This window comes from Phoenix dactylifera, chromosome 16 (assembly GCF_051530095.1).
Source record: "Phoenix dactylifera cultivar Ajwa chromosome 16, Ajwa_hap1_PhDact_Kaust_v1.1, whole genome shotgun sequence".
In the NCBI taxonomy this organism is placed as follows: domain Eukaryota; kingdom Viridiplantae; phylum Streptophyta; class Magnoliopsida; order Arecales; family Arecaceae; genus Phoenix; species Phoenix dactylifera.
The window spans coordinates 19,654,651-19,681,514 of NC_143205.1; the positions used below are offsets into that span (position 1 = coordinate 19,654,651).

The 26,864-nt window shown below is 36.3% G+C and overlaps 1 protein-coding gene across 11 annotated transcripts; it reads right to left on the bottom strand.

The window, feature by feature from the left end:
* Nucleotides 1-1,935: 1,935 nt before the first annotated feature.
* On the bottom strand, nucleotides 1,936-26,401 carry LOC103716898 (ENHANCER OF AG-4 protein 2-like). 11 transcript variants are annotated; one of them, XR_015974110.2, is made up of 14 exons: nucleotides 25,884-26,367; nucleotides 25,276-25,352; nucleotides 18,292-20,451; nucleotides 17,679-18,192; nucleotides 17,003-17,111; nucleotides 16,694-16,806; nucleotides 16,310-16,497; nucleotides 13,525-14,134; nucleotides 12,929-13,451; nucleotides 12,685-12,780; nucleotides 12,498-12,592; nucleotides 12,157-12,350; nucleotides 5,045-5,245; nucleotides 2,538-2,761 (listed from the first exon to the last, which is right to left on the bottom strand). XR_015974110.2 is itself a non-coding variant. In XM_088712714.2 (13 exons), exons 4-12 carry the CDS (start codon nucleotides 20,223-20,225, stop codon nucleotides 12,522-12,524), a joined length of 4,158 nt encoding a protein of 1,385 aa, XP_088568840.2. In that variant the 5' UTR covers nucleotides 20,226-20,451; nucleotides 21,474-21,548; nucleotides 25,276-25,352; nucleotides 25,884-26,340; the 3' UTR covers nucleotides 12,029-12,350; nucleotides 12,498-12,521. The 11 variants fall into 11 exon arrangements, 3 of the variants coding, with proteins under 3 accessions (XP_088568840.2, XP_088568839.2, XP_088568841.2); XR_015974109.2 differs by having other exon boundaries at nucleotides 2,538-2,805; XR_015974113.2 differs by adding an exon at nucleotides 21,474-21,548 and having other exon boundaries at nucleotides 2,538-5,245; nucleotides 25,884-25,930.
* Nucleotides 26,402-26,864: the final 463 nt, after the last annotated feature.

Below are 26,864 nucleotides of genomic sequence, written 5' to 3' on the forward strand. Positions count from 1 at the left end.
TATACTATAAATATTGTATTATATTACATTACATTATAATACATTAATATGTTATTTTAAATAATTTAATATTATGTTATATTATGAGAAATTAATTTATACTAATAATTATAATATTTTATACTTTTATTATTGTATTATACTATAAATATAATATATATTACATTATATCATAATACATTAATATGTTATGTTAAATAATTTAATATTATGTTATATTACCAAATATTAATTTACTCTAATAATTATATTACTATTATGCTATATTAACATAATATTATTTTATATTACAATAATATTATACTATATCGTATATTTATGTATTAATTTATGTTATGTTTTATTATGTTCTGTTGTATAATACTATGCAATGTCCTTTATGGTAATTTTGTCATACAAAAGTACTTTCTCAGTTTGTTTACCAAACACAAAATAAAGTACCACAACACTTTACGAATGTAGTTACCAAACAACAAACAACTTTTTATAACAGCTCTACTTCAGACAGCTCTACTTCAGACAGCTCTACTTCCAACAGCTCTACTGCCAACAGCTCCCCCAAACAGGGCCTTAGTGTGGTGTATACAAAGTAGACTATGAGCCTAGTAAATTTTAAGGTTTGACTAGGTCTTTCTATAATGATTGTTCCAAGCCAGCATCAAAATTGGCCTACATCAAGGCCTATCAGTACTCCTCAACTCCAAGCTATCTTCACATACACAATTTAGCATATAATAATATTTCTCCTTTCATCAACTAAAGCTACATTACACATGCTACCCTTTTAAGACAAGTGTACACTGTACAGGTTGGACTTAGTTGGAAAGGTAGGTGTTTGGCATGTCCCTTGCTCGCGAAATTGGAAGTTGGATTGTGGCATGGGGACAAGATTGTTCCCCATGCTAGTTAATGCCATACATGTCATTTGAGGTGTTAAGTATAGTCTGCAATGTTCCAAATGAATAAAATAATGACTGGTTTGAACAAGGTATAGCTAAGCAACATCAGATGTCAAAAGTGTGTCCCCACTCCCCTCCCCTCAACCCCAACAAGAAAAAAAAGGTGAAGAGAATGTTGACATGAAGGTTTGGTAAAACTAGGAAGCATAGAATGAAAAGTGAGAAATACTGTAGAAAACATAGAAGTGGCACAAGACAATTATCAAAAACTGATCAAAATGTCATAAACAAGTGCATGGAAATTGGACAAAGTGCAGTTTAGTAGAGGTGCTATTTTCCATTGAAAAACCCAGGAGGAGGAGAATACCTGGGCCAGCATGAATGGAAGTAGCTCATAAGGATTTAGCAAATCTCAATATAACAACAAATGGTTGCCCTTAAAAGAAATATTGGTATAAGACTTCATAGAGCCAAGGATTGATATTGATGGTCATAACCATACCATGTTAGAAAGAGCTTTAGCAAAGACCGAATGCTTTCTGTAAGCAAGCAAAACTTTATATTATTAAGGTTCATGAACAAAAATTGGTTGTTTTAGAAGTGTTTTAAGTGATTGTTTATCAGGTCCTAAACATAATCTTCCTATTGCTTCTTTCTCATACTCTGTTTTTTATTATATTTTGTGACAAGAAGTCTAGAACATATATAGCACTAAACAGTTTCATATAATCTCATTATGCCATTGTAGTTGGTCCAAATACTGGTTCTACCAAAATTTGGTCTATTCGAGCTTCAAATCAATACTGTTCACTATCTCAGACTAATGCAAAATGATTTGACAGATTTGCAAGGGCACAAAGCTTATATCTGCTTAACAAAGAATATACACACAACAAAAGTCCAGATGATGAATGCACCATTTCTTGAATGTTAAAATAACAGATAAACTTTGGCACAGAGAAGCAAGTATAGCTCATTTATATGTGATAAGCCTACAAAAAACAATTAGTTCAGAATTTATGTAGTAAATTTCACTCTGTTTCAGCTTCAAATTAAAGCATGCAAAATATTGATATTAAGAAAATTATAGCTTATTATTATCTCTTCCCACTTTCAATCACAGCAAGAACTTCTCAATACATATGCCAAAACTAAGACAATTAAACCAGAATTCTGAACTTAGAAGTTAAGGAATAATGACCTCTGTCCAGTGCTATGAAAATGCTCTGCGGAAAGTCATTGAACTGTACATTTCTCCAAGAACCTATGGTGTAAACTTCATCTCAGCATTTGAAGCAGTTTTTATCTGGCAGGAACCTTTAACATCTTCATCAGTCACTAGCATGATCCCAATAGGATATCTATTTACATAGATCACCATATGTGCAGCCAAAAACCTGTCACAGTTATTTCAAAAAAAAAAATTATGGTCCATAGTTATTATTTTAACCCTAGCACATACATAAAGAAATCAAGCAAGAAGAGTAGTATATTAACCAGGGCACACCCCAAAGAACAGAGAGAGAAAGAGAGAGAGAGAGAGAGAGAGAGAGAGAGAGACCAATTTAATTTTACCACTATATCTGACCTCCTAAATGAAGCAAACTGGAGCACATGCATGTGAATGCCAACATTTCCTTGAAATATAACATTTATACGAATTTCACATGAAGAACCAAAAGTGATAACACGGTTAACACCACAATGGCGACCATGCATGGTTAATTAAAATATCAGGGGCAGACACTTGACTGTTAACTCTCCATGAATAAGCTCTTTTTTACTCTGAAAATATTCGATCATTGTTGCATGTCAGGAGCAGCTGCAGAAACAGACTTCGGTGACAGCGGGCAACTCAAGCTCTAAAAGTCAAAAATAGAGAACGCCTTCTCAAACAGTGCAAATTCTGATGAAATGATTAAGAAATTACTTTATCAGTTGCTACTTCTTTTAAGGAATACACATCATAAGAACTCAAGAGAAAATTGCAAAACAAACATATGATTCAATCATGACCAATACATTGCCAAAATATATCTGCAACATAAGTATTACATACATTTGAAAAAATATAAAGCAGGTGCAAGAGCTAGAGCAGAAATTAAGAGGGGGTATAACCGATGCAAAAGATTCCAGCAACTAGAAGTTTAATGAGCAACTATGAGATAATGTTATATCATACAAAGCAACTTAAAGTATAACAAAAATCTACCAGACATACACATCACAAGAATATAGAAATTAGAATCTTGAGAACCCCGCATCTAATGAAATTCTTGAGTAAATAAATGCAGCTTGCCAACACATGTACATATATATTGCAAAAAGCCCGAGGAAAAAAAATACTAAATAAACTGAATACCTACAGTGGGACAGGAATATGCATTTCAAAATTTATAAGAAGTGCTTTGAAATCCAGCATATTACCTGTTGGTCGACAAGAGAAAACCCTCGGATTAAACTCAGATGACTCATGGAAAGAAAAGTTATATTTGCAAAATGGCAATTCACATCTTACATTCTAAAGACAAGATACTTCAGATTTAGGATCTTAGAAATCCGCATTCAATGAAGTTCCCGGGCACAATGATATAACTTATGACCACATCAACATATAAATTACAAATGAAAAGGTGAAAAAAAATACTGAAATTAACTGACTGCCTACAGTTCCACAAAAATATAGATTTCAAAATTTATATGATGATCTATGAACTCATACACGTTACTAGTTGGTTGACAAGAAATGGCCTTGTGATTTAAACTAAGATGATCAGCACCAAAAAGAAAAGAAAGAAAAGGAAAGAAAAAGAAAACACAGAATAATTCAAAAGTTTGGCATATCCTACACATCATTATGGTACCAGATAACACTTTCTATATTCAAGTGCATAAGCACGAAAATGAAGATTGTCCTTAAAACCATGACAAGTTCGGAAAAGTGCCTTAAAATCATCTTAATTTTTTACTCTTTTGACAGGAAGTGCAGTGCTATAATAGGTAATAAAAAGTATAGACCTACCATAAAAGCATGGGGAACCAATAAAGGTGTCAAACATAGAAACCTCCTTAAAAAAAAAAAGGAAAATGGGGCATAGCAATGTGTATGAATACATATGTAAACCGCTAAAACAAATTGTGAAATGATAATGTGTGGATGCCGGCAAACTCCTACTTTAGCAACTTTAAGCAAGAGAAAACAAAATGGGTTTTACTAGATAAAAACAAAAACAAGTGCCTTTAAGTCCAAACCTACTTGTCGCAATAATCTTTGCAAAAATAAAACAGACAACACAGAGTATTTAAAATGTATTCCCATCAATACAAAGCAATGGTTTTCAGCACTATCAAGCTAGAGCATGTTCAAGATTGATACAATGAAAGACTATAATGTGCTCAAACACAAGATTGTCAACTGTGTTTATAGTTCACTATTTTCCAACTGTCCATGCTTTCATTTCACAGCTACCATTGTTAGTTCTTGCTAGCCTTATGTTTTCTGCATCACAAGGCAGTACCATAATTCTTGCTCTTCCAATTTATTGCATTTCTATCTCCACTATAGCATCTAGAAATACTGGAATAGTGTGAACATAATCCTTAACATGGATACATGATACCTTGAAACACATGCTACGAGCACATTTGCCAAAAAAGTGAAAAGGTTGGATCAGAATATAATTTTTAGTAATTTAAATGTAGTAGGACAAGCACGCTGCTAGTTGCTTAACTACCCAATATAAACTTGAAGATAGCCTGAAGACCTTGCAACTTAGAATGGTTATATAACCCAAGACAATCAGCTAATGCACAGTTTTAATTATGAAATAAAAACTTCATAATAACCCCCATGATTGACAGACACCTGAATGCCTAGATTCTTGCCAAATACTAGGATTTTCTTCACAACAAAGAATCTCAAATACAAGCCAACACTTACAATCCATAGGCTTCCTTAGTACCTTTTCTTTTAACCAAATCATATTCTGGGATCTTTGTACCATGGCGATAAAATAATAAATAACTTTTTTCTACTCCTTGCTGATGATCCATTTAGCAGGATGTTTTCACATAAAAACATAAAAAACATAAATAGACAGATGCATATACCATGCTAATTGTATCGAGGAAGAAAGACAACTTACAAATAAATTAGCCGAGCAGAGGAGTGAATCTTTGCCATATTTGGGCCCTTCAAATGGCCATCATTTATTTGTCTATGAGAGGTCCGCATAGGTAAATACATAGAAAGGTAGAAACAGAAATACATGTCCCATAATTCTCTTTCATCAGGTTCAGAAAAAGGAGAAAAAAATCAACATATGATACTTATGTCCCCATGACATCTGCATCCCATGAAACATAGAAGAGTTGCTTCAGGCATCTCAAGAACTGAATTTTCAGCGAGATCAAAAAACATAGACCTCTTCTATGAGAATAGTTCAAGAGAAAACAGATCCCCCAGTATTTTGTTTCTGAATTAAAAAAACAAGATTTGATTCCCCAACCTTGAATTTGCGAATCAGCGCATCAAAAGCTATAATCAGTTCTTAAAGAAATATGAGGCTCTTAGAAGTATGCTAGAGCTTGTATTTCCGGTTACCATAACAAAGGCAGGGAAACAAAGAGAGGACATTGGAGTAATCCTAATTCTATGATATACATTTCACTGCAACTAAAAATTCTTAATTACAAATGTTCTTACTAGATACATATACTTCTACTAAAGCTTAAATGTAACTCTACAAATGCATTCAGTCCGCTTGATCTCAGAGTCTATATTCTCAAAGTGATAGTCGAGTATCAGACTGCCAGTCATGCTAAATACTTTCCCCATCATTATTGTTCCTCTGAATATTTTCTCCTTCCTGTATATTGGTAGGTATATCATACACAGAATTTTCTCACAAGTTTAATACAATTATAACCAGTGCCTAATAATCTTACAGAATGTTGTTTTGTTTTTCCCAAATGTTATAAGTGAATTTGTACTAGAAGAAAATCCAAAATCCAAAGCAGATAGAATACATCTCATCCTTAAATTCGAAGGTTTACAACCCAAACTACAATCCGCAGCTGCAAAAGAGCTTCCAGGTGCTATGAATCACAAAAGTTTAGAACAGTATAATTAAACAATGAAAACATAGACAACAGATGCTTCCGAATCACAACTGAACTTTCTCCAGTACATGCCGTGTTTGCCCTGACCATTAACACTCATCACCGAGGAAGTTAATAAGAAGAGAACTACTGGATTAATATGTTTGATTTCAGAAAGATTTTTTACAGCTCCAAAAGTCTTGTAAGTTGTGATATTTTCATCTTGAATCTATAGAAGCACGATTTTTGATTGGCTTTTGTTGACTAATTCATTTTGAATTTTCATCAAGAGACCACAAAAGAGAAATTATTTGAATCATCACATATTAAGTTTGACATTTTATTTTTTTACGACCACCAAATAGTATCTCTAGATCCAGATCTAGGAAAACCATTAAAATGACCTCTCTCCTTAAAAGGATGTCCAGAAGCTTCGGAAGTTTTCAAACTTGTTCAGTAATGATTTTTTCAGATTTTTGGTTTTGGCAGAATTATAATGCTAACGGGCTACTGCTATGTGAATCATCACTAAAAACTGCAGCTGGTGTTTTATTACCATCATGGGTCACAAAATTGCAGCTGCAAAAGTAAATTTTTGCACCAAGAAAAGTTGATAGAGATCTAATTCTCCATACATTTGTTTGACTGTTTCAACTACCTTAACTCGGGTATTTTTTCAGCTGAAGATTAAGATCAATCTTCTATGTCGGCAAATATAAGATACGGGTCTGAAAGATGTAAAAAGTTCTAGAAAGCAAGCTATTTTGCAAGGCTTGCCACATGTATTAGATCAGTTTAGGACACTTGACATCATTTGCTAAGAAAACATGCTAAAAAGTAAGCCTTTGATTTGTGCTCATCAATTTCTGAAATTCTATGGACTACTGACATGCTTGATAGGTGTAGCTGCGACTCTGGAATAAACAATCTTTGTTAGAATAATCCTAGACAATTTAGATAAGAATTCAATCATGTTCATCAAATCTCAGATGCTAAACTTGCATACATACAGAATCCATCAACCACCAGATTAGCCTGTAACTTAGGCTGCTAATCAGTACCTAAGCTATCGAAATAGTATGCTCTGACAAAACGAATCAAATACAGCTCTAACAAGGGACACGATAGTATGCCCTCATTAAACACACCAAACACACTTTCCTTAGAATACCATTAACAATTAGTACTTGACAGGCCAACATCATACATGCATTGCATCAGGGAGGGTGGTATACATTGTGCCTATGCTTGGTAACATTCATCTAGTGCAGAGATATGTAATAAATAATTTAAGGATAAACAAATGCTAACTAGGACAGACTCAATGTTATATCTTAAACTGTTAAAATAGCAATAATAGAGGTGTAAAAACATGTTTAAACCTTTAAATATATTTTTAATTCTTATGACCATGCCAAAACCTACGAACCCATCACAATTTATACATATTCATGCATACATATGATACAATATTTTCTTGAAAACTGTGAAATTATATAAGCCACATTAATACAAACGACATTATAATGGCAAGATGATATCATCAATGAAACTGAATATACAATATATGCATCCAATAAGTTCAGGTAGATTAAGTGTATCAGTTATGCATGCTTATGAATCAATACTTTGCAATTACGAAAGAGTAACAACCAACTTAATATTCATTGATGAGTCGTCAACATAATTTTGCTTCCTACAACACAGTACGTAATACACATGAAAGTTTTAAATCATTGATTGCAGCTGCCACTGATATTCCCCTTGTGCAAAGAGTCCCTAGTAGATGCATTTTAGATCTCTTATTCAAAGCACTTTTGATCAGAATATTTCAAACCAGTACAAGGATATGGACTGCTAAAGGTTATCAGGCCAAAATAGTGTTTAACTACACAACACTCAAAATCAAATCACCACTTCAACCATCTTTAGAAATTACAAGATGATGAGCCAAATTATTATACGAAACAAAGGATGGCATGCAATTATTCCTCATGTATTTATATAGACATAGATGAGAAAGATATTAATTTATATTGCATTCTTGACTTGTCAAGGAACTCAATGATAATTTTTTTAAAACAGTAACAATTTGGCTATGTTACTATGATTCAAATGGTAAAGGGGCAAAGCTCCTAAACGTCAAAAATGTAACAAATCTGCTATAGGTATGCATCAAATCCAGAAGTATGTTAAATATCAGAATAGCAGAAACAGCTCAATGAACACAAATTTATTTACTAAAAGTTGCTAAAAGGGCTCAGTTTTGGCTTTAAGTGGGAAAAAGTCGAGCAAAAGGCCAAAAAGAATATGAATCGAAGTGACAGAAGAATTTCAAAGATATTAAAAACTTACTACCAAGGAAATGAGCATAGAGATTACAAATAACCAAAGGCATTCAAAGAATTATCCTATACACCATAAAGGGTAAAATCTGCAACTAACCACTTCTGATAAGTATGAGTATTGGCTTTGCTTGTCCCTCGTGATAATCATTTGCATCGATTTATACTATCTTGCTTCCAAATTGAGGCCTTGCAACTTCTAAAAGTAAACTTGCATGAAATATGGAATAATAAAACTATTGCTCAGTACCAATGATAACATGCCACCATTTTCCTTGTAATAAACTGCTAACCTTGTGATGAGAAATTCAACATTTCCTATAAACTCTTGCAGACATTAACTTGATCTTGCCATGAGTTTAGGTCATGGTGCTCTCAACAATCATGCATACCAATCAAGATAAATAGTCCATTGGTCCCTTTTATTTCCAAATGCCATTGAAGTTTTCACTTTTCAATGTCTCTCTCACACACACTCTCTATCTCTCTCTCTCTCTCTCTCTCTCTCTCTCTCTCTCTGTGTGTGTGTGTGTGTGTGTGTGTGTGTGTGTGTATGTATATGTATATATGTGTGCATACAACACACATATGTATATGCACGCACTTACATATGTAAGTGTGTGTCACTGTGTTAAAGAGCACCTTCCATGAAGCTTACTGATGGTAGATTGGCCGGGGCTCTGCCTTTCATGTGTATGCTACCAGGATGCTTCATTTTTGAGTTGTTTATGTAAGTGCGTGTCACTGTGTTAAAGAGCACCTTCCATGAAGTTTACTGATGGTAGATTGGCCGGGGCTCTACCTTTCATGTGTATGCTACCAGGATGCTTCATTTTTGAGTTGTCTGGAAGTGTCAACACTTTTGGAACGGGATACTCCACTTGTAAGTGTCCTGCTAATGGTAGCAAAAAAGTGTCTGCACTTGGCACTTTTTTTCTGGAGTGCCATGCAGAGAACTCATAGTTCTAAATGTTGGAATTTTCAGTTAAGTGTCCTTAAGTTTTTTTTTTTTTCTTTGGGTCACTTCAAGCAAAGTTTATTTAAGATTATATATATAGTTTAAGCAATATCATTGTATTTTAAATATAAATATATCACAATAAGTTATCAATCTAAGTATCTCAACGCATCTTACAACTAGCAAATAAATTCAAAAACTTGCAAACTCGTGGCTATTTAATTCATTTATTTGCTAAATAGCATCTATAACTCTAGGTTTCTTTTTCGCTTTTCTGAATAAGCATCAAAAGCTACAAACACACGCTACACACACCACACACGCGCACACATTGTGTCCCATGCCTGTGATTGAAACTTGGACACTTGGCACCCATTACAAGTGTCTAGGTAATCCATGCACCAAAGAAAGTATATTTTATCTAGAGAAGAAGAAACTACAAGAATAATAATATTAAGTCTAAGTGTGGAGCCACTAAATTTTGAAGAAATAAAGACAAATTTAGTTCCGAATCTTTATTGATCTTTCTCCAAGGATAACAAAGAGTGGAATTACCACTAAATTCAAGCAAATATTGACTCAAATTCATGCCAACTTTCACTGATGTTTCCTTCTGCACTACATCCATAGTGTCTAATAAGAGATGCAATGAATACCTCATAAACTCTTATAGACACAACACATGAACCATAACTAATGAAATCTAGAAAAACCAAAATTAAACCATGAATCTCCTAAACATTTTACGACTCAAACACGAACTATAGGGTACCTAACAAAAAAACTGTTTAACTGTACTTTGACTTATTGACTTGGACTAAGATATGAATTCTCCATAGCAGCTGCTGCAGAAGGGCAACTGATATAATAAGGGTAAGAAGTAGGTAGAGATCAATATTTGCATGAATTTAGTGGAACTGATATGATAAGTGCAAGAAGTGGGTAGAGATCAAGAGTCTCTAACAATGAAGAAGGGCATTGGTCCCACAATATGAAATGTCTCATTAACTAGTTTGTATAATATCATTATCCACTTGGGCTTATTTTAAATGTGCAAAATTGTATATACAGCAGCTTACCCAAAATTACATGATTATTTGGCTTTCAATAAGACTAAGATACATATGTTTACAATACAAATACCTACTACTATTCATTTGAACAAAAATCAAGGTAACATATATATATGCACGTGTGTGCACGTATGCTTACCACAAATAAATATGGATTACACTAAACATTAAAACAATAGATCTTCGGTATAAGATTGAAATTTAATTTAATAATGTACATCAATCAAAATTGGAGATTCACATCATCGATCATGATCTATACCATTAAAGATACCTAAAAATTAACAATCATATAATTTGGTAGTATCCTACCTAAGCATCAAGTGGGCGGAAAAAATGGACAATGCCTAACAATTCTAGAGCCCTAAAATACAAAGAGGTCATACGAACTGAAAATTCACACCATTGATCTTGATCTACATATCTCAAAACATCTATAGACCATAATTAGATTATAGCAAGAAGACGGACCATTCAATTAAAGCCATTTATGTTTGCCCTTAATGCTAATACCATGTTATTATAAATGTCGGTATACGGTACGGTATGAGACAGCGAAGCATACCGAGTTTTAGCACGATACGAGAATGTGTGCCGGTATGGTATGGTACGCCGGTGCGGCATGGTACCAACTAGTACAACAAACCTCGTTACCTAAACTGCAAAGTTCAATAATTCAAGTTGCTAAATGAAAATATAAACCATTGGATGTCATGTATAAGTTTTAAGCCCATACGTACAAAAAGGCAGGTTTTGGACAGCATCACTCCAGCATCACTCCTCCCACTAGATGTGATCTATAAGGTCTAATGGTACGATACAATGTATAATTCTAAGACAACTTCATGCATAGGCTAGGGTCCTCCAACACATGCTTCGGCTTGGGGTCTCCAACACATGCTTGGGCTAGGGGTCTCCAACACATGCTTTATTGTATGTAGCATTTTCAATCTTCTAAATCACATCTAATGGTTTACATTTCCATGTTTCCACATTGATCATGTACTTGTATGGGTGTATGGAGCCCTCCTTTACACTTTGTATAATAACCATGCTCCACTCCCCAAAAAACACATGCACACACATATATTCGAATGCGTGGTTGCAATCAACATATATTACAACAATTTCTTTGAGGAAAGACCTACAAAAAGCCCATGGAACTTCAACCAAGATGATTGACATGTTTGGACAAATAGGATACTAAATTTAGAACCTGTTAATCATATGACATTGGTATATTAATCATGAAATTGGTACAGACTGGTATTTGATATGGTCTAACCCAGAAAGAGTGGAAGCTCCAACATCAAAGCAAAAACTAATGCATGTCTAGATCAAATCTAACTATCTCAAACATAAAAAGGCAAATGAAATTTAAAGACATCCATAATGGGGATACTTCTGCCTAGTGGTTTCCAATTAGGACAGTCTCAAGCAAAACAATATCCACAAATATTATCGGTTGGCATAAAAACATCAGAAAGAAAAACACCCAATGGACCACTGCAAGTAAAATCACAAACTTTGTCCTCATCTCATGCCTATTTTGCTTCCACCCAGATATTTCTACTCTGTAGTTAACTGAATTTGACTTGCAAAGCCTCCAACAGTCAATGAAGACAAAGTGCTTCATCAATTAAGACACAAATATACCAGGAACAAAATTCTTCTGAACATTATCATTAACAACGTTGAATTGAAACAAGAGCTGTATTCAATTCAGAAATATACAGAGGTTAGAATCACATTCTCTAATTGTGTAAATAACATGGGCTTACGTTTAGCAGTGATTAGCCTGCTTGATGAATTGTCAAGGGAAAAATTAAAATGTACAAAGCTTTGCCAAAGGCAATGTTAGGTCCGGTCACCATCTTTAATGGCAAGTGCCCTTTTAGAACTCAATCGGAAGGAAAGGACCACCTCCACAAATATCAGTATTGCAAGTCCCCAACTTCCACATCATACAGGTAAGCTGAAATGAAATTAAAAGAAAAAAGCACAAAATGTTTTGAAGTGAGATTCTTCTACAAAATATTCTTGCTGTAAAAGGTAATGTACAAATTTCAACAGTAGTTTCAGAAAATGAAGTAAGCATCAGCTGCATATTATTAAAACTTACCACAAAACACTAACATATTCACCGTTAAGCTGGCCTCCAACAATTAAGAGCAGGAGCATCAGGCCTGCATGGCAGCACCTGGGGAAGACCATGGCCTGTATAAATTCAAAAGATACCAAATCAATCACAATATGATGACAATAAAAAATTGAATTTGCCAAATTCCCAACTTGCAAATCAAAACAACCTGGAATTGAAGCTCCAGAAGGCATGTGAGAATTCAAATGAAGCTGAAAACCCACAGAATTAGAAGATGGTCTTTCCATGTTAGTCCTCAAAATTCCTGCCAGAAGAATGTCAAACATATTCAGAATTTGACCATCCTATGGTTAAAACTACTAAATTAAAGCTTTTGCTTGTCATATTTAACAGGTTTATTCAACTGTGAAAACAAGATATTCATTTTCAGAGCAACATTTTATACCACATACCATCCTGCATAAAAGAAGTTGCTGAGCTTCTCCCTCCAGATACCCAAGCATTATGATGATTATCTGGACTAAAATCACTGGAATGCACTCTCCGTTGTTCATCAGAAGCAAAATGCCTTCGACTACCATGATGGGATGAGAAGGTGTAAGGATTATATGGCTGCTGCATATTTTGACTCATAGGGTTAACATGTGAGAAATGATTTGGTGGTGTTTGTGCAGGGGGGAATGGATGATTTGGGGGTGTTTGTGTAGGGGGAAGAGGATGGTAAGGTCTTTGGTGGAAGGGCACACTTCCTTGTTGAAACTGCTGACCGGAATGGGAAGATTGAGATGTTAAATACATGTCATTATGCCCATATTCATATTGCCTTGAGGAACCAAAGTTTGTTATAGGTTGTGTGTTGCAGATGCCACTTGTCATGAAGTTAGCAGGCTGCTGCAGAACCACTTCACTTTTCAAAGCAGCATCTTCCTGGCCGTGGAAGGCAGCATTCCCAGTCATCTGGGCTAGTTGATTGCCCTGCATACAGAAGAAAGAGGCTAAAGATACTATATAAAAAGCATAAATCCAAGCTACTAATCAATACACTTACACTTGAGGTCGTGCAATATTCTTGTATAGAAGGATGATATAACAATGATGTCGGAGATGAAGACACCATGGGTGGGGGTGGTGGGAGAGATGGCAAGGGTGGTGCTGCAGATAATGGTGGGGGTGGGGGTGGCGGTGGAGGAGATGGTGATAATGGTGGTGGTGATGGTGGCGGCGGTGGCGGTGATGGAGGCAAGGGTGGTAGTGGAGGTGGAGGATCCAAAGGCAATGGAGGTGGATCTAAAGGCAATGGAGGAGGGCCCACAGGTAGACAGGGAAGCTCAGTTTGATCAGCCAACGCTGGTTCAAAAGCTATGTCAGAGTTATGATGCTGAGATTCCAGTTCTAGGCGATCATTCTTTAGTATACTTTTCTCATCTTTAGATAACATGGACACATCTTCCATTTCAAGCTCGCCATCCACATCCTCCAGTATGTGATGATGTCTGTCACTTGGAGTACAGGCACAAGTATCTAGCTCTTCTGAAGCACCAACAGCTTCAACCGGCAATTCATTGCCAGTGTCCCTGCATGGACCACTAGGAAGATCTTCTTCCTCATCTTCAAAAACATGGTAAGATAAAAGGCCAGGCAACTGAAAAGTTGCATTGCTGAAAGAACAGAATACAAGAACATGTAAAAAGATTCAAAACATGGAATCAAAGGATAAAAGAAACAAACAGATTCTTGAGTACTAGGAAACAAGCATTACATAAAAAAAGAAAATAATAACATGACAAAGAAATTTAAGTAATCATGCAATTACCAGTCTAGTTTGCAGCCTATGCTTTATTATATACATACATAAAGAACATGACCTCCAATATTTGTTTCCTCTCTCTAGCTTGTTCTTAGACTCTCTAGCAGAAAAGTAAAGGATTCGAATTCCCTTGCGTATTGGCGATGTCTGTGTATGTTGGGCAACTTAGTAAACAACAAAAGAATAGGGGAAAAGGGGGAAGGTTGTGGGAAGGTTGACACTTCTTTGGTGTATTGAACATTGACTTTTCATCCTAACCTAAAGTACCATGTGCATCGCTTACCATGGGATTACAGCAATCAATGGAATCATGTGCCACACAATTCACATATATACAAAAGTCATGGAAAACATGTGACCACAATCATCTATTGCATATAAGAATCATCACACGTGATGAAACAATAGTTACCATGATACCAATAAGGTGCACTTAATAAGCTAAATGTTGCTAATTGAATTAAAGCACAACTTATGTCTTAAATCTTTGCTTTAATTTAATAAATCTTACTCATTATCATCAAACCATAAGCTTGAGTAAGTGACACATGATTGCCAATCTGTGCATGCCATGAATACAACTGGATGGGAAAAAAAAACCTTCATTATATAAAGATGTGGTATTGGGCAAACAAATGTGTCGATTCCAGGCAACGAGTACCAAAGAACACAGAATGGCAAGAGGTGATATGCTCAATGTTCTTGTTACGAACATTACAAAATGGAACATTTCATACAAATCTTAATTGCAACATTGTAATACAAAGCCAAAAACATAACACAAAAGTAACATGTCGGTTTTGATGGCTTTTCCAAACCAAATGGATCTTAAAATTAACAGCACATTCTAGATCCCATTCCAATGTTGAATCTTAATTGAAAAGGGTATTATCATAATGAGGTGACTAGCAAAAGCACAGAAGTTATGAAATTTCTTTGGTGCAGAGTATTTTTTTTAAATATACATAGAAAAGGTATTCTATACACCAGAATGCATGCAAGCACGCGCACACACACACAAGTATAATGTTAGATATGTACATATGTTTAACTTAGTTTAAATAATATTAAGTTAGGGGCATATTAGGAACACCATTTGCATTGGGTTTTTTTTCTCATCAAAATTGTGTGTCTACATAAAAAGTAAAGACAATATCACATTTATCAATTTAACACCATCAGCATAACCTCAACTACATATATCAAGTTGAGTCAGAGGAGACACTGGGTTATTGGCTGAGATAATTAACGTCTGTGCAATATGGATGGAGGTATCTAGAGCCAAGGATCCATAGGTAATGGCCCAAATGATAGAAAAAAAATATATAAGAAACACTGGGAGTTAATATAGTACTGAAAGATGCAACATCTTTTCTAAGAATTTTGGATTTGGGTAATCATGGAATAAACTAAACCCTAGTTGCAATCAAAAGTCTAATTAGACAGCTCAAAGTCTTACGCTCTCAGTAATATACACTAGATCCATTTTTGTTCTGTTTAAATGTACAATCAATTCATTCCAAATCATACACATTAATTTTGATGACTTAGTGCATCACTTTATTTAAATCAAACATTCAGCTACTAGTGTTGCCAAGCATGCTGGCTACTGGCCAGCATGGCACATGCCAAGAAGTGCTGAACAAAAGTGTTTAAGAAACATAATAATCAAGAAGATAACTTCTTATAATTAAAAATAAAAAGAAAGAACTAAATGACTGCTGTGATAACCCAGTACTGGTGTTGGCACTTCTTGGCACAGTATCCGTAACCCAGCACAAATGGGCACGAGCCAGCACTTAAAATCTAGGTTCAAATTATGAATCACTAAATTCCAAAATATATCCATTTTCAAACCTGCTACTATTAGGAAAAAAGGAATCACTAATCACTCACTAGCATTTCAGCCGGACCTAACTCAATCAAATGGTAAATTTAGCCACTAAACCAATACACTAGATGGCTAGACAATATGGAATTAGCATATTAAAATGTAAGGAATTCGATTAATATGTACAATAACAACCTTCCATACTCGTCAACAAGCATTCCTTCCATTTCTCTGATTGGATCATCCACAGAACGTTCAGCTCGAGAAGGGCGTCTGAGAAAAAATCCATCATTCGTGTCGTCATTCGGAACATCAATGTCATCCATGTACTGACGTAGTAGTGATTCAGGTAGAATTTTCCTCTCAAGCCACAACCTTAAGACCTGGGGGAAAGAAAACAGTTACTTCCTCCAACAAACACAACCTCTTATTAGCAGAATATTAGTAACCCAATTAGGCCACTTTGTGTATTTTAAAAAATTGCCAAAGACTAGGTCTGCCACCAGTCCGCCCCTCCCAAGACCGCAGTTATCAGGGCTATAACTGGGTAATGACTTTTTTAATTAGCAACCGAATTACCTTGAGGCACTGGCGACGATTCTCACGAGCACTGGCTCCAGGCGGAGCTGCAGCACCCAAAAGACGTGGTAATGCTGCTTGCACAGTAGGAACATAGGAAGCTCCAGCAATGCCTGAACATTTTAAAAATGCTTCAAGATTTTTTTAAAAAAAATAAATCCATCCATTGGTTATCATATTAGATCCAGAAGCATGCACCAAAGTGTAAGGTTGTGGATTGCATTACAAATTATGGTTTGATCCAAAATTATATTGAGTGTAAATACATTTTCACGGAAGCTACAGGAGTTCTTCCATAGATGCACCAACCTTTCTGGTTATGTGAACATTGAGTGATGGAATCCACAAGAAAAAAGAGATCAATTCTACGATGAAAGCTGGTTTCACCCTCCAACTTCCGAATGAGAAGCTCTACAATCTGCAGAAGGCATGAACTTTTACAGTGGGTAAACATTAAAATGTTTCAGACCACAAAAAAGGGACAAAGCATATATTTTATAGACAACTTTCAACAAAGAACCATTACTATCAAATCAAAAAACTAAAAGGTACCCAACTTAATTTTGAAAAGAAAGCCCTGACTAAAATTAATTTTAAGCTCAAAAGCACTTAACAAACATCCTTAATTTGTCAATAAGCAAATTGATAAACTTGTCCCACTGATAAAATCCAAATAGAAAATACAAAAGCAGCCATCAAACATTACCATTCAAAGGAAAGTGAGAAACTATCACCCTAACAAAGATCCTTATTAGTAATTGCAAGTAAATATATAATGAGCTTGATAGCATATTGATCATATAAAGGGTGGAACACACTTAAATGCAAGCTAGTGCATGCAGTCGGCTTCATCAAATGTGCATTTATACCCCCCCACCCCATCCCTCAAAATTATTACAAAAAAAAACATATACAGAGAGGATAAAGGGGAGGGTTTGAGAGATAAAATGTTTGCAATGAGACATGACCACACAAGCTTGCCTACCTCACCAGCAATGCCATATTTGGCACAATCAATCGCGAGGCGGGTTGCGCGTCCAATACTATCTTTTGTCCTCGAAAGTGTTTCTAGCATTCCTTCCAAAGCATCACGTGCAACAGCAGCTTCAGTACCACCACTCAATGACCCGCCAGGTGGCCTATGTTCAGAACTAAATTTGTGCTCGCATTCTTCGAGTTCCACTTGATTTGTTGATGACAGTTGTCGAGCAAGTACAAATGGAGAATCAGAAGGTGCAAATGTTCCCTTTGCATCCTTCTGAACCGAATTCCCTGATGGCAAGGGAATGGAAGAAGCAGGACTTGGGCTCCTTCCCTGTATCAAAGGTGGTGTCGAGACTGAACCACGAAAAGCATTTTCCTGGGGTAGACAATGAGACTGTGCCTGTCTCCTCTTTGCTTGAGCAGCTGCAATTAGATGTTTCATTGACTTGAACGAATCTGTAAATTTGGAATCAGTTGATAAACTTGCTGGTTTGTCTTGTTTAGCAGTTTCTGATCTGCGATCAGACAATAATAAAACCAATTGATTAAAGTAAAGCAAGTATTCACCAAACCTACGTACAATATCAAACAAGGGAAAGTAGCAATTTACATACCGTTCTCCTGCTAGAACATCCTTCTCAGTGTTATGCTCAGCTGAAAAATTAATGGCATATCTATTCTCAGCATCCACAGACATCTGCATATTGGATTTAGAATTGATCTTCAACATCTCTGACTTAGATGATGACCTATTCTTTTCTGTAGTAGCTTGATTATGAGCGCGGGATGAGCTCTCAGGAGTCTGGTTTGAGAGTTTAGATGAAGAACTTTGTGCTTTCTTTACTGAAACTGAACATGAAGTTTTTGATTGGGGTTTGATGGATTTATGCTCTGACAACTTGGCTGTCTCACCTGGGCCAACAGATGTTTTGGGTGAAATGATGGTTTTCCTAACCTCATTAGATGAAGATTTCTGATATTCTGGCTTCCCAGGACTAGGAGATACAAGTAACCCAGATGGTTTTTCAGCCTCTCTTGCCCTAATTTTGCCAGGACAAGGAGATGCAGAATCATTCTCAATTTCAACAGGTGATATCCTATCATTCGAAGATTTCTCCTCCCTTGTAAAACCTGGATTTTCAACCATACCATTGTTAACACTAGACACAGGATCTTTACCTCTTCCTGGCTGTGATTGAATAGGAGCTGAGATGTCTGGTTTTACTGTAGTCAAATTGATAGCAGATTGTTTATGAACTGGAGTTCTGTGCCCTTCCTCTTCATCGTCATCGTCAATTCGGCACGACCTCCGTCTGGGGCGAAAATAGGTTTTATCTTTAGCACTTTTAGCCTCTGAATTTGATACTGCCTCCAATTCACGACAATGTCGTTTTGATAATGCCAGGATGACCTCATTACCTTGTAAGGGCATCCTATCATTATGTGTTCCTGTTTTAGAAACCAGATGACTATCAGCTTTCAGAGATGTAGCAGATTTCTTGCTTTCTATGACTTTATCTTCTCTACTTTTAGCAGAAAACTGAGAGAAGTCGCTATTTGTTGAGCCCTTGGTGATTGCACCACTCTTGTCTGCATATGTTGATTTTTTAGCTGGTCGTGAATCTTCGGTGTCATCCAGCTTATGCTTTTTACTATGAAGCTTGGACCTTTTCTCCCCAGATCCATCAGAAGATAATGACCCTCCAGAGACATGTCCCTTAGTAGTATCTTCTTCTTCCTCCTTGCTAAGACCCCTCTGTAATGTTTCTTTTCCAGAATCCTCTGATTTTTTCAAACCCCTTGATCTCTTTACAATGTTTGCATCAGTATCTAATCTCAAAGCTTTTTTGGATCTGACACCATCACGTGAAGCAATATTTTCATCTATGTGCTGTTTGTTTCCCTTTGTATAAGAATCCTTTTCCTGCTTTTTCAGTGGAGGGCTTCTTTTCACTTTCAGGGCATTGTTGAGTTCTCTTTTTGGTTTAGGGGCCGCCTTCGCTATGAGATTGCCATTCTCTAGAACTTTCGGTGCATTGCATAAATTTTTTGAATGAACTGATGTTGCCAAAGGTTGAGAACCCAGAGGTTCATTGCAAGACAAATCTCCATGGCCTTTCTCAGGATCACCAAGATCTTGATATCCACTAGCAACAGAGCTCTTTGGAAGAGCCTTCACCATTTCAGTTTTTGAGCATATTTCCATGCCATTACCTTGATTGACATCAGGATAAGGACTTGTTGGATTATCTTCCTTCATGGAAGGAGTACTGGAAGCTGAATTAGAAACTGAAGCTTTTCTTTGTGGTGGCTCATGTATAACATTATTTGATGCTTTCTTCCTCCTCAACTCAGAGAAAACTAGAGACTCTGTTCCACTTAAATCACTAGGCTTCAGGTCAGACATCGCAGTCCTCTCATGCCTCCATGAACAGTGCTCCAACCCATGCAACTGATCACTAGAGTTCTCATTTCTATCCGTCTCCTGTTCAAGTTTTCCCTCTTGATCTTTTAATGGAGACATCTCATGATTATCTACTAGATGCATGCTATCTTCAAAACAATCAGTTTGGGATGATGCAGGACCAGTGCTGGTCCCATCGGCATCATCTCCAAGCTCACCTGAACTTTTCTTGTGCAGTTCTTCAAAAGCCTCACAAATCTCCTCCACAGCATGGGCAAAACATTTGACGGTTTTACGCTGGCAGCGAGCTATCACCTTACCTTTTGATTCATTAGTAAATACTTGAATATCAGCTGGTGCAACAAAAGCACTGCAGAAGAGCAGCAAACAAATATTATCAGTTACAGGAATATAATCAGGATACACTCTTATTCCAGACTTAAGTACCCTCTGAAAGGATTTAGAATACAAGGACAAAAGACATACGAGAAGAATTGGTATACGAAAGTTAAGTACCACCATCAGAACAGGTGCAAACTTTCATATGAAGACTATTTATCTATCAGGGTATGATATTAAACAACAATAACCTGCATGGAACACGGAAAGGAAAAGAAACCAAGAATGACTGGAATATTTCGATAAATGGTCATATATTAACAAGACTAAGATAGGGAAAAGAAGACATTTTATTTGATGTTGCTTACCCACATTTTTCTCAGTACATGCATCAGAAGGCTATTACTTCAGAAAAATACCACAATGGGCACCTCAATTATAAATGAAACAAAATCTACAAGCTGGCATAGCCTTGTTAGTTATAACACAACTAATTTCTTTTTTTTTAAAACCCAGGTATGGTCCTGGCGATCCAGGGTCCTGGGACGGGACAGACCTAATCTTTGGCAATTTTTTTGCATAAAATCGCTGCCCTAGAACTTGAACACGCAATTGTGATTGTCAAACTAAGCATTTTACCATTGCACCAACCAATGGCCTAACAGTGAACTCGTTTGTAAAACATCCTTGACAACAGCATTCTTTAAGTATAAATGGCACCATAGTCCATGTTCAGCAGCCTCAGTTTTCTCAGTATTCATTAACCAGTTTCCAGCTAAAATAAACCATAATGCAAATATTTGCTGTATCAGTATAACATGGAACTGTTTCATGCAACTCCTGATCCCTTTAGGACAGTCCGCTTGTCATCTTTTAATTAGGAGAGTGTCATGCATGCCAAGAGAGAAAAAATACAAAAATTCTCTTCCATCTTGTCACCATCTAGTAGAATATTATCATATGTTAAATATTGCAAAATAAAAGCCACAATAAAATAATGCTCGAGAAAAATGTCGAACTACTTACAGTCGGTCCTTGAATTAAAAACATTACCTTTTTCATGTTTGCATAACTTAGAGCCACTTCCATGTCATAAGGAGAAATCGTTGTGCTTCCTGAAGTGTGATCCTGATCTCCAACAGGATTTTGTGTCTTAGGATTTCAAAGAGTTTTGCTAGGGAAATATGAAACTCCTCTTTCAACACATAGATATTTGAACTTAATTGTAAAAATACCCATAATAAACCGATGGCAGAGTCATCAACTAATTAAGTAGTTAACTATTATAAATAAGGGAGACCCTTCAATGACTAATACTTTAAAAACCAATGGTCTCTGATATTTAATACTTTTAAGGAACCAAGCCATTTTGTGATTAAGAACTAAAAAACTCTAAAATCTACAAAAAAAACTATTTTTTTTAATCTCTATTTACAATATGAGGTATTGGAATGCCAATTTCTAAACTAGAATATGCAAGCCTCCATATATACATTCATGTGTCATGTATACACCATGTATATAATACACTATCAATAAATTTAGAATAAATCTTAAATCATAGCTATCCTGATTCTGACTTCCTAGAAAAATTTACAACTCCCAAATATATTTAATTTGTTAAAATTTCAAGCTTATGTGCCATATCCCACAATTAAAATTCATAAGTATAGAACACCATTATGAAGGACAAACTGACTAAGGCAATCACCAACATCACTTGTCTATTGAAAAAAATGACAATCTGAACTGCACCATCCTTATTGGTAAAGTATGGGTTTCAACATAACATCAGGAGATCAACTGAAATGTCCGATTAACTAGATAGCAAAGAAATATCAATTGTAAAGCCTTTTTGTGAACCATCTATTTTTCAGCTGTTGGAAGGGGCAGCTTGGTTTCTAAGATATAAACGATGGTAGTACACAGTATATATTGGTTCCTAGGCTTAATATGAATTCATGAAAGTTACTCTATAGGGGGGGAAAATAACTGTTACATTGCAGGGATTAGCAGGATTATCCCCTTATTTATATAGGTTTTGCAGTCGGGACTATGAAAATGTGTAATGCTTGAACTTACTCAAATTTAATTTTGAATGAAGACAAAAAAAATCAAACAAAGGGGTATTACCAATAATAGGTTTTTTAAACTTTTGTCGAGTCATAGCTGCCAGTTGGCTAGGTCAGAAATGCATTGCACTTCTATTCTTACTAATCTTACTACACGTGCGCATGATACGATAAGAGTCCCACATTATGGAGAACCCCAATCTAGTCAAGGACAAGATTTTCAAAACTTGAAAAGATATTCTTGAGCAAATTTAGAATGTAAAAAGACACAACGACAAATATATTAATTGGATACACAATAATTCTAAACTAAATCAACTCTAAACTACTCCATTTTTTCTTTGAGGCACTAAAACATGATTACAAAGTTGCACATTGACATCATTCTTGATGTAACAACTTCACCTTCTTACAAAACCAAAAGGGAGACGAATGATATGGGGGAAAGGGGGAAAGATGGAAATGAGGCTAAAAGATAGTACAGTTAGATTCATAAATGTGTTATGGTCAATATCAAGAATCGTGAAAAAGAGAATGTGAAGAGAGAGAGAGATTGAACTATAACATGGGTGTCGAGAAACAATAGAAACACATAGTATGGTCGTCGTCACCTTCAATATTATAAGTTATCACCTACTAAGCAAAGACTAATTCGAAAGTTAAGACTAAATTGCATCACTCTTTCCCTTTTCTAATCCCATTGCCCTAGAACCCCAACTATCAGTCCCTCCCACTCCCTAGCACCTTGTTACACTACTTGGTGCCTAGAAACATGCATCTCTCGCCCTCAGTCTCATAGCCCAAACAACCCTCTATCCCTAAATCTAAAGCATGTTGATTGTATCCAATATCTCCTCCACTTTGGCCTTAAACTCAAATCCTCGACTTTTTTTTATCATCTTTTATAAGTAGAAGACCCTCCTTTGGTATCCAAACACAATAGAATTAAAAATTATGGATATTTGATCTACCGCATCCAAAAATACCATCATTAAAATTGCATTCAAAGAAAACCTAGAAACCACTTGTGGACTTCTTGTAACCCACACGTTTCCAGCTTCCCTCCCTCTTTTCCAAAGGCTTACCTATGCATTGATGTTTTGTTTCACAAACTTTTGTTTTCAGTAAACCAATGACACTTGAAAAAACCATGCATCAAATGCATGATACAAATGCAAGCCAAGAACCAGTCAGTCCTCTTAATTCCAACATGAAACATGCATGTCTCATGCATTCAGAGGACACATCAACCTCCTGTTGAGGAAACTATATGGTCAATTATGCATCAGATGTGTGACATTTGTGCACACACCTTGGTCACATGTAAGTAGCGGAAACATCCACTTCTCATAGAGAAAAAGGGCCATGCTTTTCATAAGTGAGTTGTGGATTCTATGAAACCACCAAAGCACCAAGACCCACACCCCTAATTTTATTTTTTTAAAAAAAAGAAAAACACTCCACAAACAATGGTCTCCATATTCTTCCCTGTTAATATGATCCCAGTAGCTTTCTTTTATATGAAACAAGCAAAATACAATATTGAACTAGAAATATCTTCAATTACAGTTATTATGAAATTATATGCCAACATTCAATTATATGAAGTACTTGGGTAAGAGATAGTCAATTCTTGTTCTTATTGATTTTTGGGTTCTTCTCCCTGATTTAAACTCATTTTACCAAATTTTTAGATGAGATAGTCTTAAGATCAAGTTTGCACTCTAGCCCAAATTCAAGCTTGAACATGAACACGGCTAGTAGAACAAATAAGCCAATTGCAAGCTAAGCTGAATCTGCCAGCACTCTCTCAAACCAAGGTTGAACTTACGTCTGTGAACTTGACTCTAGCTTGAACTGAGACTAGATATACCTCAGCCAAGACCAAACAGCTTAATCTCCTGCCTGGCAAGCTAGTTTGCAGCCCTATCAACATCAACGCAATCAAGGTGGGAGTCACTTTAAGCATTCTAAGGTATGTCTTCTGCTCGGATGGAAGCCCAAACACCTAAAACTGCACTCAACAATTATTTCAGGTCGATCACAGAGATTATGGAGGAGTTTCCTCAATTATTTCCTACCTAACTGCCACTATGACAATGCCTACAAACTATTTATTACTTACATGAATTATCATTGATAATCTCAACATCAATGGGAGAAATATGACACAGCTAAGATTTAGACACAAAGTTCATCATCCTCTGAAACTTCAAATCAAGTCCCAAAAATTTCTAATGTCACCCTCAATTGACTATATTGAAAAGGAGCTAACATGGAGTACATAGTTCTATCTGAATATGTTGATAATGTTGTACGACAATACTAATAATTAATGACACAGAGAATCATTTATGAAAAAAAATACCATTTACCTCCATATAATAAAAAAGAGAAGATCCACTTTCTAAAGGGATTTCATCCAAAAGCATTTATCTACACAATCCTACCAAATTTAATCTTTATGAACCTCGTATGAAGACCATGAAAAATCTCCCCTTGAATTTTCTCTACAAGGACTTGAAGAGGAGTTTTGCCTTTTATGAACATTGCACTATAAAATAGTTCTAGAAATATCTTCTAGCTATATCATAAATTGGTAGTCCCCATATTTACTTTCAAAATTTACCAAATTAATTGAAAAGGTGTGAAAGGGAAAACATGCAATGGTTTGACTGTTCAAAGCACAGGATAAGGTATAATAATGCAGGATGTAACTTGGACATTCACCCGGTGTAAAAATATAGGTTATAGAGAAAATATGGGGAATGCATCACACTTACATTTCAGAAGTCCCAAAGAACTGAACGAAGTATTTCTTAGGATCAGGCGAATGCCCCCAATCTTTAGGATTGCTTATCTGAAAAGAAACAACCAAAGGTCTATTAGATATAAACCACAAAGAAGCAACAAGAATGTTTGATACAAGCGCAATAAGGAGAAACTGAGGAACAAAGATAATGGTCCTTTTTTATTTTTAAAAAATATATAACGCACTTTCATAGGATCAAAGATGGCAATAATCTAAAAGCCACCAAGAAACAAACGAAACGCAACAGCTAAATTTTACTATAGGTGGAGTTTGAGAGCTCCAAGGGTCCCTGATACATAAATAAACAACCAGAAGAGGGAGAAATATACACAATTAGGAGCAATAATCATCGAATTAGGCGAATTGGGTTCAAACAAAGTTTCAGTCAGAACATAATCACGCTACCTAGATATTTGGTTAAAGAAAAGTTCCGAAACCCTAGAGGTCGTGCTTCATTGAAATCGAATCAGATGGCAACGAAACCTTGAGACGAAAAAAGATAGAGGACCGAAAACTGCACCGAAATCAAAATTCCATCTGCGAGACAAAATCAGAATCCAACCAAGAAACCGAACTCACCTTCGCCGGCCACGCCGGGAATCCCTTGACCTTCGCGAGAACCAAATCCCCCAGCTTCAACTGGTCATTCGCCTTGCCACGCGCCCCACCTCTCCTGCGCCCCGGAGCCATGGCAACGATCAAGAAACCCTAACCCCCACCCGTCCTCCAGTAACCCAGGCTCAGAGAGAAAAGATCGGGAAAATAAACCCTAGAACGCTGCCACCGGCTCGCTTCCCCGAGCCCGAGGCGGCTCCTCGCCCTGTCGGATGCCGGAGACGAGTATTCGGGCGGCCGGACGGCTACGGCGGCGTGATCGAGCGGCCGTGGGAGGATGGCGAAGAGAGGAATCTCAGCATTCGAACGCCGGAGACGGCGAGAAGGGATCGAAGAGGCGAGCGAGATGAAGCTGCAAAAGACGAGAGTCCTACAGCGACCGAGATTTGGGTACAGGGCGAGAGAAGCGAAGGAAACAACCAGGGAGAGGGGCGAAGCCTTTAAATCATACTCGCCAACACCATCCTAGCCGACCGATTGAGATCACACTGTATGCCGATGATTATACGGTGAATATTATACATATCTAACTTCTTGGCCGTCTGATCTGGATTCAACGGTACGATTAAACGGAAGAAGGTTCCTGATATTATTTTAGTTTTAGAAATAAAAATCCTCTTAGTATTGAATGATGGACACCTGTCAACTACGGAGCGTATCCACCGTTGATTCGATGCGGGTCGTATTTATCCGTGCTCGGGGGCCACCTGATAGAATCCACTGCGGAGGAATCCCTGGGTTCTTATGACTGGACTATGTTTTTGTTGTCTTGGGAGTCATTAGTGGACTTGAAAATGGAACCCTGATGCAAAGACCATCCAACGTGGCATCTAATTCTACCCTGTGTCATATGTGCATGACCCATGTTTATGATTTTGCTAGTAAAAAAAAAAAAAGGAGTTGCAGGCTGTTTTTTATGGAATTTAATGATCAAGAGGATGATTA